Below are 26661 nucleotides of genomic sequence, written 5' to 3' on the forward strand. Positions count from 1 at the left end.
GCTTGCCTAAGACCCTAAGATTACCTGCTATGTCTGGCACCCTGGCTCCTGGTATACACCTAACTAAACCTGCTGGTGCCCCTAAAGGTCTAGCTAATTTCACATGCCTTAAGATAAGAGTCTCCTATAACCAGAGCTCTTTCAGTGGGTGCCTCAATAAGGAGAGAAGAGAAGCGGAGAAGAGTGCTCCTGATGGCAAGCCTTAGCGTTAGCTATGGCTTTGCGATTATGTCGCAGAGACGTCACCCATTCGCCCTGCTGTGAGGGCTCTAATGCCAGAGTTGGGGGATTGCTAACTCCGCCTAAGACATCCAGACTTTAGTATAGTTTAACTGCCAACGCTGGCAAGAAACTCCTGGCAAACGAATGGCAACAACACGTTCAGAATCTGAGGGCTGTTCCGAGATCCTTGAAACAGGTGGGACTCACAGCAAACCTAAGAAGTGTGCAATTGGATGGGTGGAAGTATGGTATCTGCGCTTCCATTTGGGCTATGGGCAGGTGTGTCCCCAAATTAATAAGACAGCAACAATTGCGGCCTTCCCAAGAATTTGGCCCTTGTCAAAGTCGCTCAGATCCTTACGCTTGCCCGTGCCCTTGCCGATTAGCCCTAACATTAAAACCACTGGCAGGTGATGTGAATAACATTGATAAACCTGTGGCACCTGTCTAGGGCTGGGGTATATTAGGCAACAAATGAACAGTCAGTTCTCAAAGATGATGTGTTGGAAGCAGGAAAAATGGGCAAGCATAAGGATCTGAGCAACTGAGCATCTGACAAGGGCCAAATTGTGATGGCTAGACGACTGGGTCAGAACATCTCCAAAACGGCAGGTCTTGTGGGGTGTTCCTGGTATGCAGTGGTTACTACCTACAAAAAATGTTCCAATGAAGGACAACCGGTGGACCAGTGACTGGGTCATGGGTGCCCAAGGCTCACTGATGCACGTGGGGAGTGAGGCTAGCCCACAGAAGAGCTGCTGTAGCACAAATTGATTGCACAAGTCAATATTGCACACTCACACATACATATTTCTATATACATAATCTATATTTCTACTTCTGCAACATAGCTATACTTTATTATGTTTGTTTGTATGTATGTGTATGTCTGTTTTTATTTTTTACATAGTTTGCATTTGTCTTGGCATTCAATGTGGACAGCAAAGAAAGAATTTCATTGTACAGGGAAACTTGTTTTTCCTGACTGTGCACATGACAATAAATGCTTTGAATCTTGAATCTTGAAATTGCTGAAAAAGTTAATGCTGGCTATGATAGAAAGGTGTCAGAACAGACAGTGCATCGCAGCTTGCTGAATATGGGGCCTTAGACCGGTCGGAGAACCCATGCTGACCCCTGTCCACCCCCGAAAACTCCTACAATGAGCAAGTGAGCATCAGAACTGGAACATGGAGCAATGAATGAAGGTGGCCTGGTCTGATTTGGACAGCCAGGTGCGTGTGCATCGCTTACCTGTCTAACTTATTAGACAGACTTACTGGAGCCTGCATAAGCAATGGAATGTGTTTGTTCTACTCTTCATCTAATAGTGAAGTGCAGTTCCACTCTAAGTCCTAGGAATTAAAGCCATTTGATAACAATAGACTTGTTTTTCTGATGTTAAGTTGCTCTTCACACATAGGCAACAATCCAGAGTTGCTTATTGAGTCACATTAAGACCAACATTATAAAATGGATTATATGCAGTATAAAATAGATAATATGAAAATATAAAATGTATTTTCTGATTATGTTCCACAAATTGCAGAGCTGCATTGTTAATCGAAAAGAGTTCACTCGTGCATTTTAAGCTTGTATCCAGAAAACTGACCAAAGTGTTCGATCAAGGATAGAGCTGTAGGCAAAGAAGTCTGTGGATTAGAAACAAAGAGTACTTAATCATCTGCATATAAAGCCACCTTGTGCTCAGTACCTCCACAGTTTATACCAATAACCTGCTGAGATTCATTTAGGACAATTGCTAAAGGCTTGATGGCTAGAGCGTATAGTCACAGACTCAAAGGGCACCCCTGTTTAGTCCGTGGTACAAATTTAATGATCTTGAGTATTTATTGTTGATTCGAACTACTGTGGAGGTAGCGCTGTACAATAACTTAATCCGGGAAATAAAAACTGGGCCAAATCCAAACTTTTCCAGAACTGAAAAAGGTACTCCCACTCCACCCTATCAAATGCCTTCTCAGTGTCTAAAGAGATTTCACACTCTAGAATGACCTGTTGCTGAGAAAAGAGAACATTAAGCAAATGGGGATATTGAAAAAGGATCGATGGTTCTTTATAAACCCGGTTTGGTCAGGGGAAACAACAGCGGGGAGGACATCTTCAAGCCTTGAAGCAAGTTCCTGGGTTAGAACTTTAACATCACAGTTAAGCAGAGAGATAGGCCTGCATGAGGCACAGTCCAAGGTGTCTTTATCCTTTTTAAGTAGTAATGCAATAGAAGCTTGAGAAATAGTTTCTTCCAAGTGGTTCCAAAGTTCAGAAGATAGAATAGGTATAGCTAATTGGCCAAAGAATTCAATGGCATCCTGCTTGGAAGTGGAGTCTGAAGCATACAATATAGAGTAAAATTCTCTAAACTTGTCTCTTATAGTGCTATATTCATTTGTGATCTCCCCATTATCTAGATGAAGACCAATGATAATTTGTTTTGCTCAGATCCCACGTAGCTGATTAGCCAGTAACTTTCTTGCTTTTTCCCCATTTTCATAAAAATCTCTACTAGTTCTTCTCAATAGGTGCTCTATTTCCTTAGTTGATAGCAAGTCATACCCTGTTCTAAGTTTAAGATACTCTTTATACAGGTCTGGTGTAGAAGATATGGCATATTGTTCATCTAGTTGAGAAATCTCATTGCCAGGAAGGTTTACTTTTGTTGGCGGCATAAGAGATAACTTGGCCACTTGAATATGCCTTAAGAGCCTCCCGCACTCTAGAATCTGAGTCATCCACCATTTTATTAATGCTTAAAAAGAGAGGAGTTTGTTCAGCTATAAAAGAGAGAAAGTTCTCGTCTGCTGAGAGTGAGGTGTTAAGATGCTAATTTCTCTTAGGGAAGGGCAAGTTCAATAAAGTCAGATCAAGAGTTAAAGGAGCGTGGTCAGATAAAACAATACTTTGATATGCACAGTACTGAACTCTAGGAATCAAACCATTATTGAGAAAAAAATAATCAATCTGGGAATAAGTGTGATGTACACATGTTTGAAAAAACTAATATCATCAATGTTTGTGGCATAAAGATAGGCCAAAGTTACATTAGTATTGCATACTGCAGTTTACCTACAACAATTAGATAACACCCATTCTTATCTGACATAATGCTAGTTGGTGTGAAAGGTATATTTTATCAATCAAGATGGCCAAGATCTTGCCATTGTCTGAAAAGATGAGTGGAAGGTCTGCCCCGCCCACCCTTGATTGAGACGTGAGTGATCCATACTGCGTAAATGGGATTCTTGCAGGAAAGCCACCCCTGTTTTCAGTTGCTTAAGATGAGAAAGAACCCTGTTTTTCTTCACTGGATGGTTTAAGCCCTTAACGTTCCAGCTCACAAATCTTCTCTACCAATTAATATAAATGTCGGAACACTGTAGTCGGAAAAGGAGATTTTTGTCCACCCTACCAGAACGTTACATCCAGCACAGACTGTCGACCCTTAAAGCCAAAACAGGGATAAAACTACAGAAAATAAAAAAGTTACATAAAAACAAAAAATATCCTATGTTAAAAAAAAGCAAAGTCAGCATAATGTACCCCAGTAATCACTGCAATATACAGCAAAAAATATTAACTAAATATTCCACACACTTCCATATTTTCACCTTACTTATTTTAATCCTCAGTCCCTTAGACCAAAATAATAAAGGCCTATATTAAAACATGTGAACAGTGTTAGTATATCAGTTTCCCGGGTTATAATATGAACAGTTCAAAGGCCTAACTAACGGATGTTCATAGCTTACATGTTAAAACTAAAATTGTGCCTCCTCAAGCCTGTAAAGTTAATTCAAAAGTTTATCATAAAAGAAGAGAAAATAAAAGTCAAACAAACAAAAAATAACAGATAAAAAATAACCACAACTCTAACAATAATACTAGTAGTAATAGTAATAACAATAATTAGAATGAAACAGAGAATGTATCAAGTCAGTCCCAACAAGGACAAGAAGTCGGCAACCTAGATAGGCGCCTTAATGCAACATCATCTGAGGAGGTTATGAGCATATGGTGATGCTTGCTTAAGGAAACATATCCACTCAATCTCACAGTTTTACATAAACAAAAAGTCCAAATGCTGCATCTTTAATCCAAGTATTACCGTCAGAACATTAGCAGATTAACATATTACTCAACAGGTGAACAATAAACAAGCAACTAACTACCTGAGAACACAGATTTTGTCCACATTGTAGTGCCCTGGATCACATAACAGAACCTCCCTGTAATATGAAGAATGACAAAAACTATGAATCAACCTGAGATTTTCAGTCAGTGACCTTCGTTACCTGCTATGGGGTGTTGTGATGGGCCATCAAGAGTTTCTTTGCGTCTTCCACCGACAAGAGCAGCTTTTTCTCCCCATCTTTAGTTCCTCAGCCTTGCAGGATACAGAAGAGATGGCTTGAAGCCCAGATTGTAAAGCTCCGTTGTTACACCTCGGTATTGTGTGCATAGTTCCAGAACTTCTGGGCTGTATTCATCACAGATGGAGATTGGTTTGCCCCAGTACTGCAGCATACCTCTTCTTTTGCGGGCCTCATGAATCACGCCTTGACTTGGTAGTGATGGAAACGGATGATTACAGCTCTTGGTCTCTCTCCCAACTTTGGCTTGGCTCTGTGAGCTCTGTCAAGTTTGAATACATAGTCATTTTTTCAAAAGGTTAGTAAGTTTCTTCATTAGCCATTCAGATGTCAATTTGCTGGTGTGCTTGGGATCATTGTCCTCTTGCATGACCCAATTTCGGCCCAGCTTAAGCTGGTGGACAGATGGCCTCACATTTGTCTCAAGAATATTCTGGTATAAAGTGAAGTTCCTCATTGTCTCAATGACCATAAAGTACTGTGGCTGCAAAACAAGCCCAAATCATCACCATTCCAACACCAATCTCGACAGTCGGTATGAGTTGTTTGTGGTGATACACTGTGTTTGGTTTTCACCAAATATGGTACTGTGCATAATAACCAACTTCTCCACCTTGGTCTCATCAGTCCAAAGGATACTGTTCCAGAACTTTTGTGTTTTGTTCAGATGCAATTTTGCAAACCTAAGTCATGCTGCCATATTCTTTTTGGAGAGAAGGGGCTTCTTCCTAACAATCCTTCCATAAAAACTATACTCGTTCAGTTTTTTTATGATTGTGCTCTCATGGACATAAACATTTAATGTGCTTACAGAGGCCTGTAGGTCACTTGATATAGCTCTTGGGTTTTTCCTTTATATCTCTGAGCATTAAATGGTCTGACATTGGACTGAATTTGCTGTGACACTCACTCCTGGGAAGACTGGCAACTGTCTTGACGGGTCTCCATTTGTAAACAGTCCTTCTCACTTTGGAATGGTGAATTTCAAACTGTTTTGAGATGACCTTATAACCCTTCCCAGTTTGATGCGCAGCAACAATTGCTTCTCTTTTGTCATGGCTGATGTCCTTTCTTCTTGGCATGATGTAGCCACACACCTGAGTGCTCCAGAAAACCTGGCTGTTAATTACTCTCTTGATTGTGGAAGTAGTAAGGGTATTCCCACCTGGTTTCTGAATGTTGGTTTACTTTTTGGGATGAAAAATGATGAAATATTGAAATCTGTCACCTAAGGTTATTTGTTTATAGAAGTTGGTGAGGACCACCCAACTGTTATTTAGGCCCTGATAAATAAAAACAGAATTGAAGGAGGGTGTACTTTCTTTTTCCCATGAATGTATATGCTTGTTGTACCTGCCATTCCAAATTTAATCCCCCTTTGCTGTTATAACTCTTCTGGGAAGGTTTTTCCCTAGACTCTGGAACGTGGCTGTAGGAATTTGCCCATTTAGTCACAACAGCCTGGGGTGTTCCAGTTCAGTGGGGTTGAGGTCAGGGCTTTGTGCAGGCCACTCGAGTTCTTCCACTCCGACCTTGGCAAACCATGTTTCCATGCACCTTGCTTTATGCACAGGGGCACTGTAATGCTGGAACAGGTTTGGGCTGGGCCCCTTAGTTCCAGTGAAGGGAAATTGTAATGCTACAGCAAAGACATCCTATACAATTGTTTGCTTCCAATTTTGGGGAAACGTTTTTAATGAAAGACCACATGTGTGTGTGTAACAAGATGAATGGTGGAGTTTTTTTGTGTGGTCTGTTTGTCAGACATTAATTATTTCAGAAATCTATTTAAAATACTGCATTTTATCTAAATGATATTAATAAGGTCATACAGTTATGTCAAAGTTAATAGGTTAAGAGAAAGAAATACCAAATTTAAAAGGGTGAGAATAGTGAAATGTGTGTTAACAAACAGATAAATAACTAACCAGTTTGCTGGAAAAAAGAGCAAAACTGCTAAATCAAATTTTAAGTTATGGACCAAACAAGAGAATGCAGATAAGTGCTGACAGAATACCTGCCTATGTAAATCCTCAGTATGTTACACACAAAGTCTTGACATAATAAATTGGTAAACACAAGAATGACATAATGCTCACGGAACTGTCCACTAGACCAGTCTTTAAAGCCGACTTAACAATTGAAAGGTGCAGCCTGCCACATATGATGATAGTGTAAAATGCAGCCATTTTGTGTAATTTAAGGTTACAGAACATAAGTGTGAATTCTTATTTCATGGATGATGCACACAGATTAAGCTTACAACACTGATTAAATCCTGAGTCCAGGTTTGGCCTTAGCACAGTGTAGTGTAAAAATGTTGTGGTCAGTAGCGTTGCAGTAAATGGCCCCAGGCAATCTGATGCTGCCCTGGAGCAAGATTAGCAGCAAAAAATGGTTGTATAGACATGGTCTGTGTTCTAGCATATCCTGATACTGTCAAATTAAACTTCTAGATCTCTCCAGAACATACTTAATGCTGGCAAGAGTTAAGATTTAATGCAGAGCGGAAGCTTACTTAACAAATGTGAGCTGTTTTAACTTGCTGTTTAATCAATCAGTGATGATCTTCCAACAACTATAAGGTGTGGCTCATTTTGCTGGACAACCTGCAGTCACACTGGCATTTTGTAGATACGATTGGAGGCATTTTTAATATAAGAACCAACTTTGTTGTGTTTCACAAGGATGTGTCATGAGAAAGATAAAAGTCATCTAAAAAGTCATTTCTCATGACTCATAAAAGTCATGAGAAAGATAAAAAATCATCTGTTCACAGATATGTAAGTAATTTGCCATTTATTTTTTTCTATGATTGTAAAGAGAGCTCTTGATCCCAATAGCAGAGTAGGCTACACAGTCTTCTGAAGTATTTACACATATCCATATCTAGACCTCAGATGTGACTACAGATTTGCATACTTCTCTGTTGTGCGGGAAATGCACACAGGACAGAGTCTGCCAAAAACAGAGATGTGTCTCAGTTACTCTTGATTCTGACACTGCATGTTTTTCTTATGCAGTATCGGCTTTGAACATGGAGCAATATTAAGTCCAGCACCACTTGTTAAATCCAACACAGATATGCAGTGAGTTTTACATGAATAACTGTAAATAATTTGTCAAAGTCATTTCCCTCAATGAAACAGTTTTATTCCACAGAGCAACCCAAAAAGAACCATAAGGAAAACAGCACCTTCAGGTGTGTACCCTTCTAAATGAACAATGATAAGCTTGTAAATACACTGGCAATTTGTTATAATCAAATATTTTCAAATATTCTATAATAAATTTTGGAATGACATTCTAAGGCTATAATAATTAATAATAATTAACTGTTTAAAAGCATGAAAATGTAGATCGCACACACAATGGAACTTAAATTTTGTACCTCATTATCACATTGGATTGTGTGTCCGATTTACTACGTCAGCACAAAAAAAAATTATAACTGTTTTCAATACCAGCTCAGTGACTTCTGTATTTTTATTCCAGTCTAAGCTTCACCTTTTCTGCCACTGTTGGTACAAAACAGGCTACTTCTAGTTCATCGTGCAAAACGGATGTGCTGTATGCAATAAATGGTTTCCTTGCCACTGTCACCACTGACATGCTCATTAGGGATAAATTCACATATTTACAATTTATTTTAGTTTAACTTAATTTGAATCTATTTATTTCTGTAAAGCTGCTTTGTGACAATGTCCATTGTTAAAAGCACTATACAAATAAAATTGAATTGAATGGTTGTGAAACATATATTAAATGTATATTAAAACCTTTCTACATCCTACTCATGTCAGTCAGCCTAGACAACTACAATTCAATGTTTATTTTAATCTTTGACTACTTTTAATCTTTATATTATCATATTATTCTAATCTCTATTTTTAAAATAGATTTTATGCTACATCATATTGCAGTTGACAGTTGAGTTGTTCAGTCAGTCCACATTTTCTATCCCACTTCTATCTCTTAATCGAAAGTGCTTGTCTTTAAATGTAGTGGTCTGGACACAACTGAAACATCCCAAGAACTATACTCAAGGAAAGTCATGCAACCATGGAGAGGCGAACTATATGCAGGTAATTTTAAAATTACCTGAATTTGCAGACATATTGATGCTAACTTTTAAACTTAAAAAGTTGCCAACTTTGAAATCAGCCCTAAGAATTCATTTATGCAGATGAATGAATATTTACATGACATATTGTGGTTACAACAAACTGTCAGACAGTGGGGCTGGAATCAATATTTATTAACACAAGAAATATTGACATAGGTTCAACCTCAGAATTGCAAATATCTGCACTCACATCTCTGGCACAACTGTCCAAGCAACATGCAGGTCCCTGGTTCTGTCTGAGGTCTGAATACAGACATGCTCAAATTTAGTATTAACTCACTACGTGCACATAACTCAGCTCGAAATATGACTGGAAGTTTACATTTACAAGAACATTCTTGTATTAATTGCTGGTTTCCAAGACATAACATTAATCCCAAAAATGACCATTATCAGATGATGTTGCTCTTTCTTTATTAAACTATACATTATGTAGTATAAAAAACATCACCACAGTAGAATAAGATAGGAAATAAAATAAAAAAAAATACAGTATTTTCTGAACAATAACACACCATAAACTACAAGACATACCTACTAAATTTTGTCTGCTTAGGAAAAAAAATGCTAAAACCTCATAATTGTCTTGTAATGCTTTTACATTGTTATTTTCCACTACTGGCCTTATGAATCCAGTGTTTCAATGATGCCAGATACACTATATGGCTAAAGGTTTGTGGACACCTGACCATGACACTCATGTGCACATCACATGTTCTTTTCACTGTCACCCAGATGAGGATGGGTTCCCTTTTGAGTCTCTGTCCTCTCAAGTTTTCTTCCTCATATTGTCTCAGGTAGTTTTTTCCTTGCCACTGTCGCCTCTGGATTGCTCATTAGGGATAAACTCATACATTTACAATTTATATCCTGAATATATTCATTTCTGTAAAGCTGCTTTGTGATGACAATGTCCATTGTTAAAAGAGCTATACAAATAAAATTTAATTGAAATTGAATTTTTTAACATCCCATTCCAGATTTAGTCCCCACTTGCTGTTACAATGATCTCTACTCTTCTGGGAAGGCTTTCCACTAGATTTTTTTAGCATGGCTGTAGGGATTTCTGCTCATTCGTCCAGAAGAGCATTAATGAGGTCAGACACTGATGTCATGCAAGTCAGTGTTCCAACCTATCCCAAAGGTGTTCAGTGGGGTTGAGGTAGGCCACTACCAATGCTCTGTGTAGGCCACTTGAATTCTTCCTCTCCAACCTTGGCAAACCATGTCTTCATGCACCTTGTTATGTGCACAGGGGGATTGTAACGCTGGAACAGGTTTGGGATAGGCCCCTTAGTTCCAGTGAAGAGAAATTGTAGAGCTACAGAATGCAAATACATCCAATACAACTGTGTGTTTTCAACTTTGTCGCAACAGTTTGCTGAAGGTGTGATGACCAGGTTTCCACAAACCTTTGACCATATAGTGTGTCTCTATGACATTATTTTTTGGAATACTTAAGGTTTACAATGAATTCTATAGTAAAGATTTCTAGAGTAGGTGCTCAGTATAGTCAGTGCTTCTCAAAGCTACATGTCTCTCAGTCATAATAAGACAGGAGGTTTCAATATGGCTACAGGTTCTACTTGCTTTCGTAACTGTGTTTTGTTTGCAAACACAATTATTGAAGATTTTGGCTTGCATACCAATATCAACCCTAACAAATAAGCAGCCCACCATTAAAATGCTAACAAATATTACAAGTAGGCATATTAAAATTATGCTAATACCAAATTAGACAAAATCACATTAAATGTTGCAGCACATGATGCAAGGCAAAACAATGTACATTATTATCTGGAAAACATGGTAGTAATTTTTTAGCCTGCTTGCAGGCCTAGGTTTTCATAAAAGCATTTTACCCAATGACCATTTTCCTCAGTTTTGAGGTTCTCTCTGTTGACTGGTACATAAAGATATTAAACCAAAATGTATTCTACACATTCACAGTTTTATAATACATTAAAATACATGAGTTCATTATTTATTGAACTCATGTTCATAATTCTGTAACCATATTAGTTTCAAAATAGCAATTTTGAATGCATACATCTACATCTATATAACCATGAAAATATATCTGAAGGTCATTGAAAGATAAGCTTATCACAGCTTCCCAAATCATATATAAATGTAACTGTAATATAATTGTACTGCACTTCAGTAGTACACATATGTAGTAGGGCATAGGGCATTATCTCTCTTTATAAAATCCTTCGTCCTAACTGTATGACTTGAGCTTGGTTTCTGAAAATTGCCATACAAATTTATGGTTTTAGATAGCATAATGTAGGTTTTTAAATGTAACGTGATCTGGCAGTTATACCAGAGTTCCAGGGGCAGGGGGATCTGAGCTAGACTCCTTCTGAGTGGTTTCCTTGGAGGTAAATTGCTTTGGGTAGAGAGAGAGCTCCACAGACCTGACAGAGCGAGAGACCAGTTTTAGACATAGTTAGAGGACACTGCCATGACCGTACACACTCTCAAAAAGAAACACAATAAGCAAGATTTGTGATTTACCTGCCATGCAGTGGGTGGTCATGAAAGGAGGTCGACTGGGGGATCTGTGAGTAGAGTGGGCCCAGCGGGACAGACCATGGAAGGCGCACCAGGTGGGGCGGGGGGCGCAGGCGAAGTCCGTCTTGCCCCCTGGTTGCAGTGGGGTATCCCAGTGCATTCCTCAGATACCAGTCCCGAAGCCCCTCCAATGCCAGAGCCTTGTGTAGGCTGCGGGTAGAGTCATCCAGGGCAGGCAGGGAGAAGGGTCCAGGTTTGCTACTGAAAGTGACAGTGGAATTGGGCATCTCTGTTTGGTTGGGTAGTAGGTTGGGAAAGGATGAAGCATTGGAGCCAGATAAAAGGTTGGTAGGCTCGTAAGCATATACCAGTAAATGATCCAGGCTGTGCTGCTGGAGAGGGGTAAAGGGCCCACAGGACTTAGTCCGTGTGACTTTGACTCGACGTGGTTTAGGCTGGTAACTCTGCACAAATATGGGACTGTATGAGGGTGTGGCAGAGGCTAGGTGCATCTGGGAATGAGGAAAAACATCGCAATGAGCTGAGGTCCCAGATTTGGGAAGAGCAGAAAGGTCAGGCCATATGTGCTCTACTGAAAAGTGTTTCTGGGACTGAACTGGTCTCTTCTGTGGCTTGCTCATACAGTCCATCAGTGTCTCATCATAGCCTGCCCCGCATCCTTTGTTAACTGATGAATGCATGTGGCCTTGTTCTTTAGATCCACCCAGCTGCCTCTCTGGGCTCCCATGATACATATGCCTCAGCTTGCCATCAGTCAAGCACTCTGAGCTCTTATAGGGTCCAGTTCTTGGGGGCATGCCATTTAGGGGAGCCACTAGCTGAGGATGGTTGGAACGGTCAAGCAATGCCTCAGAGCTGTTGCTACGGCGTGCAAGAGAGTTGAATATGTAACTCATACGCTCTGAGGAAGAACTCTCCAGAGATGCCAGTGGAACAAACTGAGCAATGTCCGGACTTCCATTCCACTGCTTTAGTGCTACATCACTAGACATATCAGACCTGATAGTGATAAAAGAGATGCTGCTGTGAATAAACGTGTCGGAACGAGGATTATCTTAAATCCAATTTTAGTAACCATTACTTGTACTTCTGCATACACATTCTCAATACCACATGCATGTAACCACAGCTGATATATAATTACTTCATTAAATTACGTAGCAGAAGTGGAGAGTTTGGGCATAATAAAAAAATCAAGCACTATACCTCACATGAACGCAGACTGGCATATTTTGAGATAGTATAGGTGTAGCTGGAACACTCATGCCATCCACATTGGATGCACTTCTTGGCAGGGAATGACTTGGGCTAGGTTAACGATCATGCGTGAATTATTACCTACAGCACAAAGATGCCAGGCAAGATGCTGCCAGGAAAAGATTATCATGTTTACCTGACAGAGCTAGAGGCAGAGTTATGGCATGTCCTCATCTCGTAGTAAATCTCCACTGGAGACAGATTCTTACACAGGCGGCTGTCAGGACTGCCTGAGGCCAGGCGAGGGTGAGAAAGTGAGCGATGCTCAGAAACCACACTGGAAGACAAGTCCTCTGTGGACCACAAGAATGACAGGTTTGGTGTTGTTCAGAGGATTTCAAAGTATCCAGAAGGTTAAAGATTTTTAGGGGGGCAAGATGCTTGGAGCCTTATTGGAATTTCTAGGATCCTTAAGGGTCCAAGCACAGAGTGCTGGAACCCTATTGTTTTTGTTAGGATTTTAGGGGTCCAAGCACGTAGTGTAGGATTTTTTAACGTACGACTTTTCTTCTACTACTTCTACTTATTTCAATTCTCTGCTGAAATGAATTGTGCAGAACAAACCATAAGTCCTACATTCATGAAATTTGATCAACAGGTAGAAAGTGATATGGGCCAATCAGCCTGAAGCATTTACATTTTGGTCCATACCTCAAGAACCTCAAGTCCTACACTCAAAATTCCTTTTCCACTTATTCCTTGGTTTAACTAATTTCCAGTCATTTCAGCCATGATGGATTTTTTGCTAATTTGCATAATATGCAAAACCAACTTTGGTGAAATTGTCCTAGGACTTTTCGACAATCTTCACAAACTTGGGGTCAAATTACTCAGGAGAGTGTGAACCTCAGCAATTATCAAAAACATGGTAAGATTTGTAAACAATATGGCCACCACATATCAGTCAAGTTTTACCCAAACAGCTGTAACTCATTATTGCTTCCATGTTAGTTTGACACCCAATCCAATCTCACAGTTATTTTAAATAAATTAAAATCTGTAACATCAACTGTGTTGTCCTACTTGATCATTTTTTCTAGAGGGAGTGCATCCTGATCCAAATGTGCCTGCGCAGAACACGGGCACTAATTTTAACTGCAAATGTTTAATGTTCATCTATGGTTGCTTTAGTGTTCTGTGCCATTTGGTGAGAACTGTGGTGCGAGCTGCACGTGGTGCTTGGCCCCCGCAGACTGGATGCAAAGATTGGGGTGTGGTCTTACACAGAGGGTGGAGCTAAACTCAGGTAACTCTTTCTCAAGAACAATAAGTCTGATTGAGCTAAAATTTGGTAGGATACATCTTTGTGCTTATATGTAAGTGGATTTTTAAAGATGACTCAATTACTTAAAAACATGGGCACCATTGGCCGAACAGTTTCCAGTAGGCAGGGTTGACAGGGTTCCTACTGAGCTATCATGATGAAACTTGAATGGTAGGTTTTGGTAGGGCAATACAATCTCTTGCAATTTCAAATTTCACACACATTTATTCATTATTTTGCCCAAAAAACAAGATTTTCTCTTGGGAAAATGTATTTCTCTTCTCTGTTGCTGAAACCATATAAAAATTTCTGATCAGAAGGTTGAGCATTCAAATCCCAGCACTACCAAGCTACCACTGCTGGGCCCTTGAGCAAGGCCCTTAACCCTCAGCTGCTCAGTTGTATAAATGAGATAATTGTAAGTCGCTCTGGATAAGGGCGTCTGCCAAATGCCATAAATGTAAATGTTATTTGGATCACATAGCCACTCCCACTCATGATAATTTGCATAATATGTGAAACCAACTTTTGCTAACTAGTCCTAGGCATTTTGACCTATCTTCAAGATATTGGTGTCAAACTACTCAGGGGAGACTGTTTTTGAAAAGTGTATGAAAATATGGCCGTCCCAAGCCAATCAACTTTTGCCAGGCTGAGCCTAATTTACTGAAATGGCTGTATCTGAATCTGCAAATTGACAAAATATTTTTGGTAAAGGATGTGCAGTGAAATATCTTTCAATTCCTGATTCAGTGTCACATGATCTAAATATTCGCCTTCACAGCATTTAGTCCTGCTGTGCATAATTTATATGATATATAACTTGCATGATATGTGAAACCTACTTTTGTAAATATTCAGAGGATTCTTGGCCTACCTTCACAAATTACTCATGGGAGGTCAAAAGTCAATATTTTTCCAAAATATATTGAAATTTCTGAGTAATATGGCTGCCGCATCAATCACAGAGGGATGGAGTTTCATTTACTCAAACAGCTATAATTCAGAACTGCTTGGTGGATTTGAACAAAAGATGAAAGAAAGGTTTACAATAAAGTTTTGAGGATATCTGCCAAGATTGAGGTATGGTCACCTGGAGTGGACAAAGTTACATTTAAAAAATTGTTAATCAGGATCAGTATATCTGATTAGCACATAAGAACAAGCATATATTTTGTAACATAAGGTGCTCGTGTAAATTCTTATTTGATCTGATTCAGTGGTCCAAGCCATGAAAAATCCCTTCTGAATCATTTACCCATGCCCATACACGTAAATATGCAAAACACATTTTTGTAAACTAATCCTAGGATTTATGGCCTATTTTCATAATGATAGTAGAAAAATAGACAGGAGAGATTGTGCTTAAGGAATTTCCCAAAACATTTTGACATTTATAAATGTACAATAAATTTTTACTATTATTTGCTGTTTTTTCCTTGAAATAAATAATATCTGCAATATCATCAAATATCAAGGTGGCAACAAGAATGTTCATAAACATGCATCAGAAGACATCCTTAGTTGTACTGCAGCAAATTTAAATCCATAACACTAGAGTATTTAAATGACTATCATCAAAATTTATTTTACTCACATTTGAAAAATACAAATAAAATCCATTTGCAGTCTTCTTTTACATAACATTAATGGACTATGGGTTTAATAAAATAAATGGGCAATGTGACAAAAGTCAGAATGGCCCATGTTGTCAGGGTGCCATTGGAGGACCACATTTTAAAAGAGCATCTTTTGATTCTTGTCATGAATTTGTAGATGCAGCAGAAGCAAGTGCTGATTCACTGCTGCATCACTGCAACCAGGTTATTGAGAGCATCCTGTGCAGCTGCATCACTGCTTGGTTTGGGAATTGCACTGTCTCAGATCGCAAGACCCTTCAGCGGATAGTGAGGACAGCTGAGAAGATCATCAGGGTGTCTCTTCCCTCCATCGCAGACACTTACACCTCACGCTGCATCCGCAAAGCCACCAGCATTGTGGAGGACCCCACACACCCCTCTCACACACTCTTCACCCTCCTGCCGTCTGGCAAATGGTACCGAAGCATTTGGGCCCTCACGCACAGACTGTGCAACAGTTTCCTCCCCCATGCCATCAGACTCCTCAATACTCAGAAACTGGACTGAAAGAACACACACATACACAACTATACATCCTCCATCCTCCATCCAATTTTTTTTGCACGTCCCCACATTACTTCTTATGTTTACACCTACAGCAACTTATATTGTACTCTCTTTGCACTATTGTCACGGGATTCACTTTCTAATAGAACTGTGTACTGGTCGGCGCTGCACTGGGACTTACTGTGCCCATTGTCTATCTCAGTAGTCACTGTACTGTCTTATGCTGTCTGCACATTTGCACTAGTGCACTTTATATATAAATTTATGTAGTCCCTTGTAGTTCTGTAACTCTTTGTCATGTTCCTCAAAACATTCCTGAACAATGTTTGCAGTGTGGCAGGGCACATCATCCCTCGGAAAGAGGCCACTGCCATTAGGGAACACTCTTGCCGTGAAGGGGCGTCCTTGGTCTGCAATAATGTTTAGCTAGGTCATACCTGTCAACCCTCACGTTTTTTCCGGGATTCTCCCGTATTTTACCATTCTATCCCGCTATCATCTCGTTTAAATATTTTCCGGTATTTCTCCCGTATTTTTAATCTTTCTATAAAAAGAAATCCCACTGGGTGTAATTGATATGTTTGCTACATTCGCCTCCGGTAAAGCAGGTGGTAGTATACAGAACATTAGCTGTAACATCTACAGAACTCACTCAAATGGCACCCGCCAATAAAACAAGTAGAAGAAGAATAGCGGTAGAAGAAGAAGAACAGCATCCCGAGGATGGAGGAACGTGAGAGAGATGGCGTTAGAGTACCTGCAAAAAAGGCGAAAACTTTCTGCAAGTATCTTGGTGTGTGTGGACCCCCCAATTTAGTCAAAATGAAAAGTAAACATATTTTATTTTTTATTAGTAGTATTTTTCTATTTATGTATTATCAGTTAGTTTTTTATATAATTATTATTGCATTGTAATTTTTTTTTATGTTTAACTGTTAATACTCTAAATCTCTCACAACAGGTTGTTTGTTCTTTCACTGTTAAAATCCAATTATCAATTAAAAAAAATAAAAAATCTTGGTGTGTGTGGGGGTTCGGGGGATTTCCCTTATTTCCAAATCCCAATGTTGACATGTATGAGCTAGGTACGTGTGAAAGTAACATCCACATGAATGCCAGGACACAAGGTTTCCCAGCAGAACATTGCCCAGAGCATCACACTACCTCCGCCAGCTTGCCTTCTTCCCATAGTGCATCCTGGTGCCATCTCTTCCCCAAGTAAGTGACACACACACACACACACACCTGGCCATCCACATGAGGTAAAAGAAAACATGATTCATCAGACTGGGCCACCTGGTAGAGAGCACAAGGTGCTGTGAGTAATGCGAGACTGTGGACCTGGAGGTGAAAATACAGCAATCATGGCAGCGCCCTGCTGGTAACACCGGAATGGACTTACCGCTATTAATCTAGAAATTAAAAAAGGGTCAAAAATGTAAATCTAAACACAATTTCATAACAGCAAGCCCTGTGCAGTTTGAATATAGATGAAGAATTTTGTACAGTGGCAGACTTAACAGACTTGACGGAAGCATTTATAAACCACTACTACCAACAGCACAATATGGATTACACAGCTGACACACTGCAAAAAACCCAATCAAAAGAAAGAAGAAAGACTCATCCACCAACACAGAGGATGTACAGACCACTGAGATAGAGGTTAGTCTCCTGGCAAGTATTAATAAGAAACTCGACTTACTGACATCCATACACAAAGAACTCTGTGCACATAACCACATTCAAACCTAGAGAAAAAAGAGAAAGCAAACACTGAACTACAGTCTACTGTCGTCTCATTAACTGAACAAATTGGAACAATAAAAAAAATAAACTAATGAAGGAAACTATGAAAACACAGCTAAAACTCCCACAAGACGTTGTCAATAATATAACATTCCATCGAGTCCACTGCCTTGGTACAAGAACCCACAAAGGACCCACACCCATTGTAGCCAAATTTGAACACTTTAAACAGAAAGAACTTGTGAAAAGCAAAGGAAGAGAATTAAAAGGAACAAAATACAGAATCAGCGGCCAATTTCCAAGAGAAATAAACAAATGGCAGAAAATACTCTACCTGACTCTACCTAACAGGAAAAACAATAAATGTGCGTATCTGGTTGTGGATAGACTCTCTATTGAAGGACAGCTCTTCCGCAACTCAAAGATCACCCCATGGCTCTTCTAGACCAAGAATTAGAACAATATTGATGATGACTATAAAAACCTCTAAATACTGGTCCTCTCATAGGGACACATGGACTATGTCTCCCCCTCTGCCCCCTGCTCACACAAAAACATACATACACTACATCTCTCTACCCTTCTCCTTCTCATAATGGACTAAACATGATTTTTTTTCTTGTTTCTCATCCACATTCTCACTACCCACACATCTGTCATTTACACAAATGTCAGGTTATTTGTCCCACCTTTCTCTTCCTCTTATCTGCTCTTCTCTTTTATACCTACTTTGCTTCCTCTTTGCTGAATACTTAGCTTTATTACTATTATTATTATTATTATTATTATTATTATTATTACCACTTTCTACAGCACAACTTTAGTCATCTGTTGGACAAAATGGGGCTAACTGAGAAATGGGAAAAAATTTCACATACAGTATTCAAATAAACATTTTACAAACATAGATTTAGCTTTAATAAGTAACAATTCCAACACTCAACCTGGTAACATGGAAAGTGCGTGGCATTTGTACTCAAGCTAAAAGGACAAAATCCTCAGCTATCTTCTTATGTTAAACTCAGATATTTGTTTATTACAGGAAACTGTAATCTGTCAAACTCAGAATTACAGTGCATCAGATTTGAACAATATGATCAGATATTCTCAGCAACATATAACAGTAGACAACAAGGTGTTTCAATTCTGGTGCATAAAAGATTAACATTTAATCTACATTCAATTACTACAGATCCCGAGGGGCTGTACCCAATTATAATCAGTGACCATGCACCTGTATTTCTAACTCGAAATATATAACCGTACACAAAACCTTCTCCTAGATGGCACCTCAGTATGTCACTACTCAAAGATCCAGAATTTATTACATTAAGATGAAGAGAGTGTACATCCTTTATGGAAGTGATTGACTGAAACAGAAGATTAAAAAATTATCAGTTATATACACTAAGAACTTAGATGATCAAACACTATCTGAATTAAGGAATGCCCAAAACCAACTGGAAGAAATTATATATATATATAAAAAAAAAACAGTTTATTATACAATCAAATATAATAATTTTTAAAGCAACAATAAATCAGGTAAATACTTGGCAGGTAAATACTTACTTTTACAGCATAAAAATGATAAAACAACAATCCCATGAGCAAAAAACTCAACAGGAGAAATCACCCAAGATCCACTAGAAATAAACAATACCTTTCACACATTCTACAGTAACTTATATTCATCAGAACAAGAACCAACTCTAGGAGAAATACAATCATTCTTAGATAACCTAGATATACCTAAACTTTCCAAAGAAATAGCTAACAGTCTCGATGCTCCTCTATCACCAGAAGAACTTCATAAAGCCCTGTTCCAGATGTCAAATAATAAATCACCCAGACCTGATGGTTTCCCTCCTGAATTTTATAAACACTTCTGGGACATATTATCACCATTATTCAATAGACTGACAAAGGAAATCAAACACACATCTACCCTTTGCATATGAACATGGCAGCTATAACAGTGATACTTAAATTGAACTCTTAAAGTTACTTAAAGACCCCACACAACACACCATTTACTGACCCCTCTCATTAATGAATACAGACCTGAAAATAATTACAAAGGTTTTAGCCACCAGACTACAAACAGTGACCCTCACATTAATCCACCCCAATCAGACAGGCTTGATCAAAAAAGGTACTCTTCAGATGACATCTGTAGATTATTTAACCTGATAAATATTTCTCAACAGTCCAAAATTAATACAATAATTGTATCACTGGACTCTGAGAAAGCATTTGATAAGGTCAACTGGACATTTCTATTCCACACATTACACAAATATGGCTTTGGGGAGTCATTCATCCATTGGATAAAAATATTGTACACTGCACCAAAAGCCACAGTCACCACAAACGGGATCTCCACTCTCCCCTTCATTGTTTGCCATTGTCAAACCGCTTGCAATAGCTATAAGACAGAATAGTAAAATCAACGGAATTCATACCATAAACACACAAGATAAAATTAGGTTCTATGCGGGTGATATCTTACTGTATTTGCAGAGCCCTAAATCTTCACTTCAGGAAACATTTAAAGTTATCAATACATTGTTTTAAAATATCTATTTCAAATAACTACACTATAAACTGTAATAAATATACCATACTTCCACCCTCTGATGAGGCTTGGGATTCCACAGGATCAGGATTAATTTCTTCCACTCTGTGTTGGAAGTATTAAGTATTTAGGCATTAACATCTCCTCCAGGCTGTCAGAGTTGTTCTCACTTAACTACACTCCACTGCTTAACAATAGCTGATGACCTTAGATGTTGGACGAATGTTTCTCTTTCATTAATAGGACGAATAGCAAGTATCAAAATGGAAATTCTCCCTCAGATTAATTATCGCTTCTCAATGCACCTTCTGTTATGCCTACAGAAACATAGTTTCAATCACTTAATTCTTCAATCTCCCAATCGGCTATCATGAGCTGCGAAATCCCCCCATCTCCATCCCTTTGTCTGCATGGCGACCTCACACTGATCAATATACCAGCCAAACACCAGGATAGTTTGCTGATTTCTTGAACCATTGCCATGAAAGCAGTTCTTCAAAACTGGAAGTCAGAGTGCTTACTCAATTTAAATCAGTGGAATAATCTATTAATTGAGTATATATCTATGGAAAAATCACAGCTCTCCATAAAAACTATATGCTGCCCTTCAAAGAAAACTGGAAACCATTCCTAAACCATTTCAAACGTTAAAATAAATACAGGTTGATGCCACATACATCTCTATTTATTTTTTTAGACATTGTTTTATTTTTATTTTTTGTTGAATTATTATTAGTATTATTAATAATAATAAGTCATTTTATTATTGTTATTTTTTTTTTTTAATTTACTTAATTTTTTTCTTCTATCCCCTTTAACTTTACTCTTCTAGTAATAGGATATTATATTGCTTATATTTGCTTATTTGATCATGTGTTTGTTCACCTCCTTAATTATTATTGATGTTATCAATATTACTATTATTACAGAGGCTGCTGCTGTGCCTAGCATTGTTAACACTGTTATCATGATACGTAATTATTATTAGCCTATCGTTCTAATTTTTTTTTTGTCCCCCTGTTTAAATATTGATTGATGCCTTAAGGCTCATTAAGCAAATCTTTTACCCTAGCCTTGTACCTCTGGTGGGCTGCAGTGGGATTGGCCCCCTTGGGGTACTGGAGGTGGGTGAACTCATTATGAGATGCTGTGGAGGGAGCCTGGGATGCCCCCGCCTTGCCTCCCCTTGATCCTCTGCCCTGGCTGGACCAACTCCATATTGCATAACTTGCTTCTTTTAATGCATCTCATTAGTCAAGTACTGAAATTTATGCTGTGAATCTCCCGTTCTATCACAGCCCAAAGGTGCTCAATTGGATTCAGATCCGATGACTGGGAAGGCCACTGAAGAACACTGAACTCACTGTCATGTTCATGAAACCCGTTTGAGAAGACTTTTGCTTTGTGACATGGTGCATTATCATGGTGGAAATAAGATGGGTCAATTGTGGCCATGAAGAGATTAAATTTTTAGTTTGGCTGGGGAATGTCCCTTTAAATAAAATCTTTGCAGTGTGACAGGAGCTTGGGTGCTGCAAGCTCTCAGATTCAGAATCAGCGATTTCAGCTAAGCAACCTGCTCATCCACGACTGCATTTTAAGAAATACAGTCATGCCTTCTTTGCTGCTCATCAATCTGGGAAGGGTTATAAGGCCATCTCCAAACAATTTGAAATTCACCATCCTACAGTGAGAAGGATTATTTACAAATGGAGAGCCTTTAAGACAGTTGCCAATCTTCCAAGGAGTGGGTGTCCCAGCAAATTCAGTACAAGGTCAGACCGATTAATGCTCAGAGATTTAAAGACAAACCCAAGAGCTACATCATGTGACCTACAGGCCTCTGTAAGCACATTAAATGTTTATGTTTGTGACAGCACAATCATAAAAAGACTGAATAAATATGGCTTTCATGGAAGAGTGGCTAGGAAAAAGCCCTTCAATCAAGCTGGGCTGAAATTGGGTCACGCAACAGGACAGTGATCCCAAGCACACCAGCAAATCTGAATGGCTAAATAAGAAAAAAGTCAAGGTGTGGGAATGGCCAAGTCCAAGTCCAGACCTCAACCCCACTGAGATGCTGTGGTGGGATCTTAAAAGAACTGTGCATAAACAAATGAACTGAAGAAGAAGTGTGGGCCAAAATTTTTCTAAAACGATGTGAGAGACTGATAAACTCCTACAGAACACTTACTTCAAGTCACTGTTGCTAAAGGTGGCTCTACATGTTGCAGGATGTACTTATTTTTTCCCCACCTGGTTTCTGAATGTTGGGTCCTTAAAAAGTCTTAATTTGTCTGAAAATTCATTTTATTTCAAATTTAAGGCCCTAATTAGGCTTAAACTGTCTTAAATTTGAAATTGGATGGTCTTAAATTTTATGCTTCAGAAAGGTATCTTTTATTTAACTTTGTCTTGTGTTGTTTATGTAAAAAACACCTGACATCACACATATTAAGGGTCGGTCACTTACACAACACAGGGACATGCATTGAGCTAACATTAGCATGCACAAGCACTGTTGACATGGGTAAATGTCAATTTAAGCCAAAGTGGCTAGAGAACAGCAAATACTTACAGTATGCTGGCTAAGACCAGTGTGCACACTGTGCCCAGTTACAGTTAAACTCTGTACAGTGGGAATCAATGCAGTTGAATCATGCAGAGCAGGCAGCACAGAAGCTATGCTAAAGCTAGTTAGTTTTCTATTGCCGACTTTTGCTCGCCAGTTTACACAGACAGACCTACTTTGACTTCTGCCACTGCCCCTTTGGAGGAATTTCCTGTTATCTATATCAATATCATTTGTTAATCAGTATTATATCAATCTGTATCTATGCAACAGTATTGAAAAGTGACCTTAAATCACCTCATGTATTAAATTTTAGAGCTTCATTTATATACTACACTGTACCATTTCTGGTGCATTTGGAAGGGTGACTTTGGGCCTGTGATCCTGCAGGGATGTTTCTGTGAGAACAGACTGGTGTGACCGTGTAGATGAAGTTTTTTAAGGTGAAGGCTAATGTTGTTTTTGAAACATAAACTGACTGAACTCTCGCCGTGGTTAAAACTAAGATAAGGGGATAGTGAAATAATTGTGACGAGAGGCAGATGTGTGATTAAAAGAAAAAAGAGAAAACTCCATTCAATGAGATTATTGTTTTAGAATTGTATAAAAGCATGGGCCACGACTATGTAAATCAGATGCTCTGCAGACCATCTCAGCTTTGTTGTTTGATTCAATAAAGTCTATAGATTTTTGGCATCCAGAACCCCTTGTCTTTGTAACTCATATTTCTTATTCTGATTTGCAGAAGTATTTGCCATGACACCCCGAGCAAACATTCACTGCTGTCAATCGTCATCATCATCATCAGCAGCATCTGGCATTTGTTCTATTTGTGGTTCAATGCCAACACTAAGAGCACAGGTAATTTGGGGTTTAGAATGGTGACAAACCACTTCTTGGACAGATCCACCGATGGAATAGATGATGTACATAAAGCAGTGTTCCCAGATTCTGAATTAGTGCAGACGTTTCCATTCAGAAGGGATAAGACAGCATATATGGAAAGGTTTCATTTTGCTCCATACGTTAAAATAGAGCTTAACCCAAAAGTTAATGGTAGCAAATTTGTAGTGATGTTTGACGAGAGCCTAAATCAACCTAAAAAACAAAACACAACTGGATGTTCATATGCGTTACTGGATTGAACACGGTATTATGGGTGACAGTGCATGAGCCATTCTGTGCTGCTCTGGACCTATTTCAGCACTTCAAAGTAAGTTGGGTTTTTTCCACTTTCTATACAAAATTTCAATTTGGCCAAGTCTGTTTGTTAAAAACTTATAACCTTATGCTTTTCTCAGAGCAGTAAAAGTATCTGCACTAATATTAATAACATTTTTGCTGCTTTAAGAGCAGAACACTTTTTTAAAGACACAAATAGCATGTATAATTAAGTAATATTGCACAAGCAGAGTACTGTCATATGAATATCAGTATGGCTGTGATTCAACCACAGGCACAAGGCCACAGGTAATCATAGATAATCATAGCTGCGCAGATATTCAGTACAACAGCACAACTGCAAGTGTGAGCTTTTATACAACAGTTCTATTAAGAAATTAATATTGAGTAACTGACATTTTAGACACAATAATGGCGAAATATTTTGTTTATATTTGTTCTGACAAAACAAAACAAAAAGTTTGCAAAGAAGCCACAGCTGTATAGAGCATACCATTCCAATACACAGAGAGACTGACGGCTTGCAGTAAGTGTAGTAATGGTTTCGGTGTACAGAATTATTTCTAGAACTGGATTTTTATGTAGCGAACAAAGTGAACAAAACGAAGTGGAGTACCCTGATGTACAGGTCCAAAATGGCAAAGTTGCAGCATTTTATAGGTTTCTCTGAGGAACAGCTTATTTCATACAACACGCTTATTTCATACAACACAAAATAGCTGTTATTTTGAAGGTGGCATAACTGATTTTGTAAAGTGACGACCCCAAGAATCAGTTAAACATTTAACAGTTAAACTCACCATGCTCCTCTGTGTGTGACTTGGGGTGAATTGGCAGTATGTCCTATTAACTAATTCAATTTTATTTATATAGTGCTTTTAACAATGGATATTGTCACAAATCAGCTTTACAAATAAACCAGATATACACTCACTGGCCACTTTATTAGAAACACCTGTACACCTGCTCATTTATGAAGTTATCCAAACAGCCAATCATGTGGCAGCAGCACAATGCATAAAATCATGCAGAAACAGGCCAAAAGCTTCAGTTAATGTTCACATCAAACATCAGAATGGGGAAAAATGTGATCTCTGGGACTCTGTGTTTGTTGGTCCCAGCTGGGCTGGTTTGAATATTTCAGAAACTGCTGATCTCCTGGGATTTTCACACACAACTGTCTCTAGAGATTACACAGAATGATGCAAAAAAAAAAAAAAATAACACTGAGCGAGAGACATTTCTGTAGGTGGAAATGCCTTGTTGATAAGAGAGATCAGAGGAAAATGGCCAGATTGGTTCGAGCTGCCAGGAAGGACACAGTAACTCACATAATAGTCTTTACAACCATGGTGAGCAGAAAAGCACAGACTTTTGGTGAGACATACAGACTCACCAAAATGGGAGTTAAAGATTAGGGCAAAAAATCACCTGGTCTTTTTCCAGTCTTCAATTGTTCAGTTTCAGTGAGCCTGTGCCCATGATAGCCTCAGATTCTTGTTCTTGGCTGACAGGAGTGGAACTTGATGTGGTCTTCTGTTGACGTAGCCCATCCACCTCAAGGTTTGATGTGTTGTGCATTCTGAGATGCTTTTCTGCTCACCACTGTTGTAAAGAGTTACTGTAGACTTCCTGTCAGCTCAGACCAGTGTGGTCATTCTTCTCTGATTTATCTCATCAACAAGGTGTTTCAGCCTGGAGACCCTCCACACACAGGATATTTTTTGTTTTTCACCCCATTCAGTGTAAACTCTAGAGACTGGTGTGTGTGAAATTCCCAGGAGATCAGCAGTTTCTAAAATACTCAGAGAGTCACAGAGATCGCTTTTTTCCCATTCTGATGTTTGATGACTTGACCTCAATCTGCATGATTTTATACATTGCACTGCTGCCGCATGATGAACATAAATGAGCAGGTGTTCTTATTAAAGTGGACGGTGTGTATAGATGTAGATTTAGGTTTATCCCTAATGGGCAAGCCAAAGATGATGGTTTCTTCCCTGAGAAGATGAAGAAGAAACCGTGAGAGGAACCAGATTCAAAAGGGAACCCATACTCTTCTGGGTGACACTGGATAGTGAGATTATAAATCATTACTCATGTATCCTCTCCTGGCAAATTGGCAAATGTTCCCGACATTCCACAACTTATTTGCTATGGTCCTGATTGTCAATGAGATCTCAAGTGTGTACATTTTTGGAGTTGAGGAGCAACTTAAAAAATATTTTATAAATCTTTCAAGGATGATAAAGTTTTGTAGTTTCTCCAGCTGTTTGAGTGGAAAATGTATTTTTTTAGCATGTTCTACAAGGATGTCACTCATCATCAAATTGACTATATTTGTGAATATTCTCGGAAAACAAAGTTACTTGTCATTCCTGACTCACCGTTATCTTGTGAGTGAGTCGAGTCCGACATGGAACTGCTCTCTGATTTAACTGTTTCCTCTGCAAATATAAAATAATCAAATCTGAATTTAAGAACAAAAAGGTTGGATTAGATTAGGTTAGATCAGAAATACTGGCAAAGCATGACGCCACAAAAACAACCACTATGTGAATATCTTAAACATTATTTCCCGTCATATACAGTCAGGCCCATAAATATTTGGACATTGACAAAGTTATTGTTATTTTAG

The 26661-nt window shown here is 38.7% G+C and overlaps 1 protein-coding gene across 4 annotated transcripts in view; it reads right to left on the reverse strand.

Moving 5' to 3' along the window:
• Positions 1-8850: 8850 nt before the first annotated feature.
• Positions 8851-26661, reverse strand: part of ccdc120b (coiled-coil domain containing 120b) — a 55373-nt gene continuing 37562 nt past the window's right edge. For 3 of the 4 annotated variants that reach the window (XM_053227183.1, XM_026935425.3, XM_034314343.2), the window contains 5 exons: positions 26411-26470; positions 12668-12824; positions 12481-12582; positions 11257-12273; positions 8851-11156 (listed from right to left, as the gene is read on the reverse strand). In XM_053227183.1, the coding sequence (XP_053083158.1) occupies positions 11057-11156; positions 11257-12273; positions 12481-12582; positions 12668-12824; positions 26411-26470 (1436 nt within the window). In that variant the 3' untranslated portion in view covers positions 8851-11056. The remainder of the gene's footprint in view (positions 11157-11256; positions 12274-12480; positions 12583-12667; positions 12825-26410; positions 26471-26661) is intronic. The other variant, XM_053227182.1, reaches the window with a different exon arrangement.

Source organism: Pangasianodon hypophthalmus, chromosome 20 (assembly GCF_027358585.1).
Source record: "Pangasianodon hypophthalmus isolate fPanHyp1 chromosome 20, fPanHyp1.pri, whole genome shotgun sequence".
Lineage (NCBI taxonomy): Eukaryota > Metazoa > Chordata > Actinopteri > Siluriformes > Pangasiidae > Pangasianodon > Pangasianodon hypophthalmus.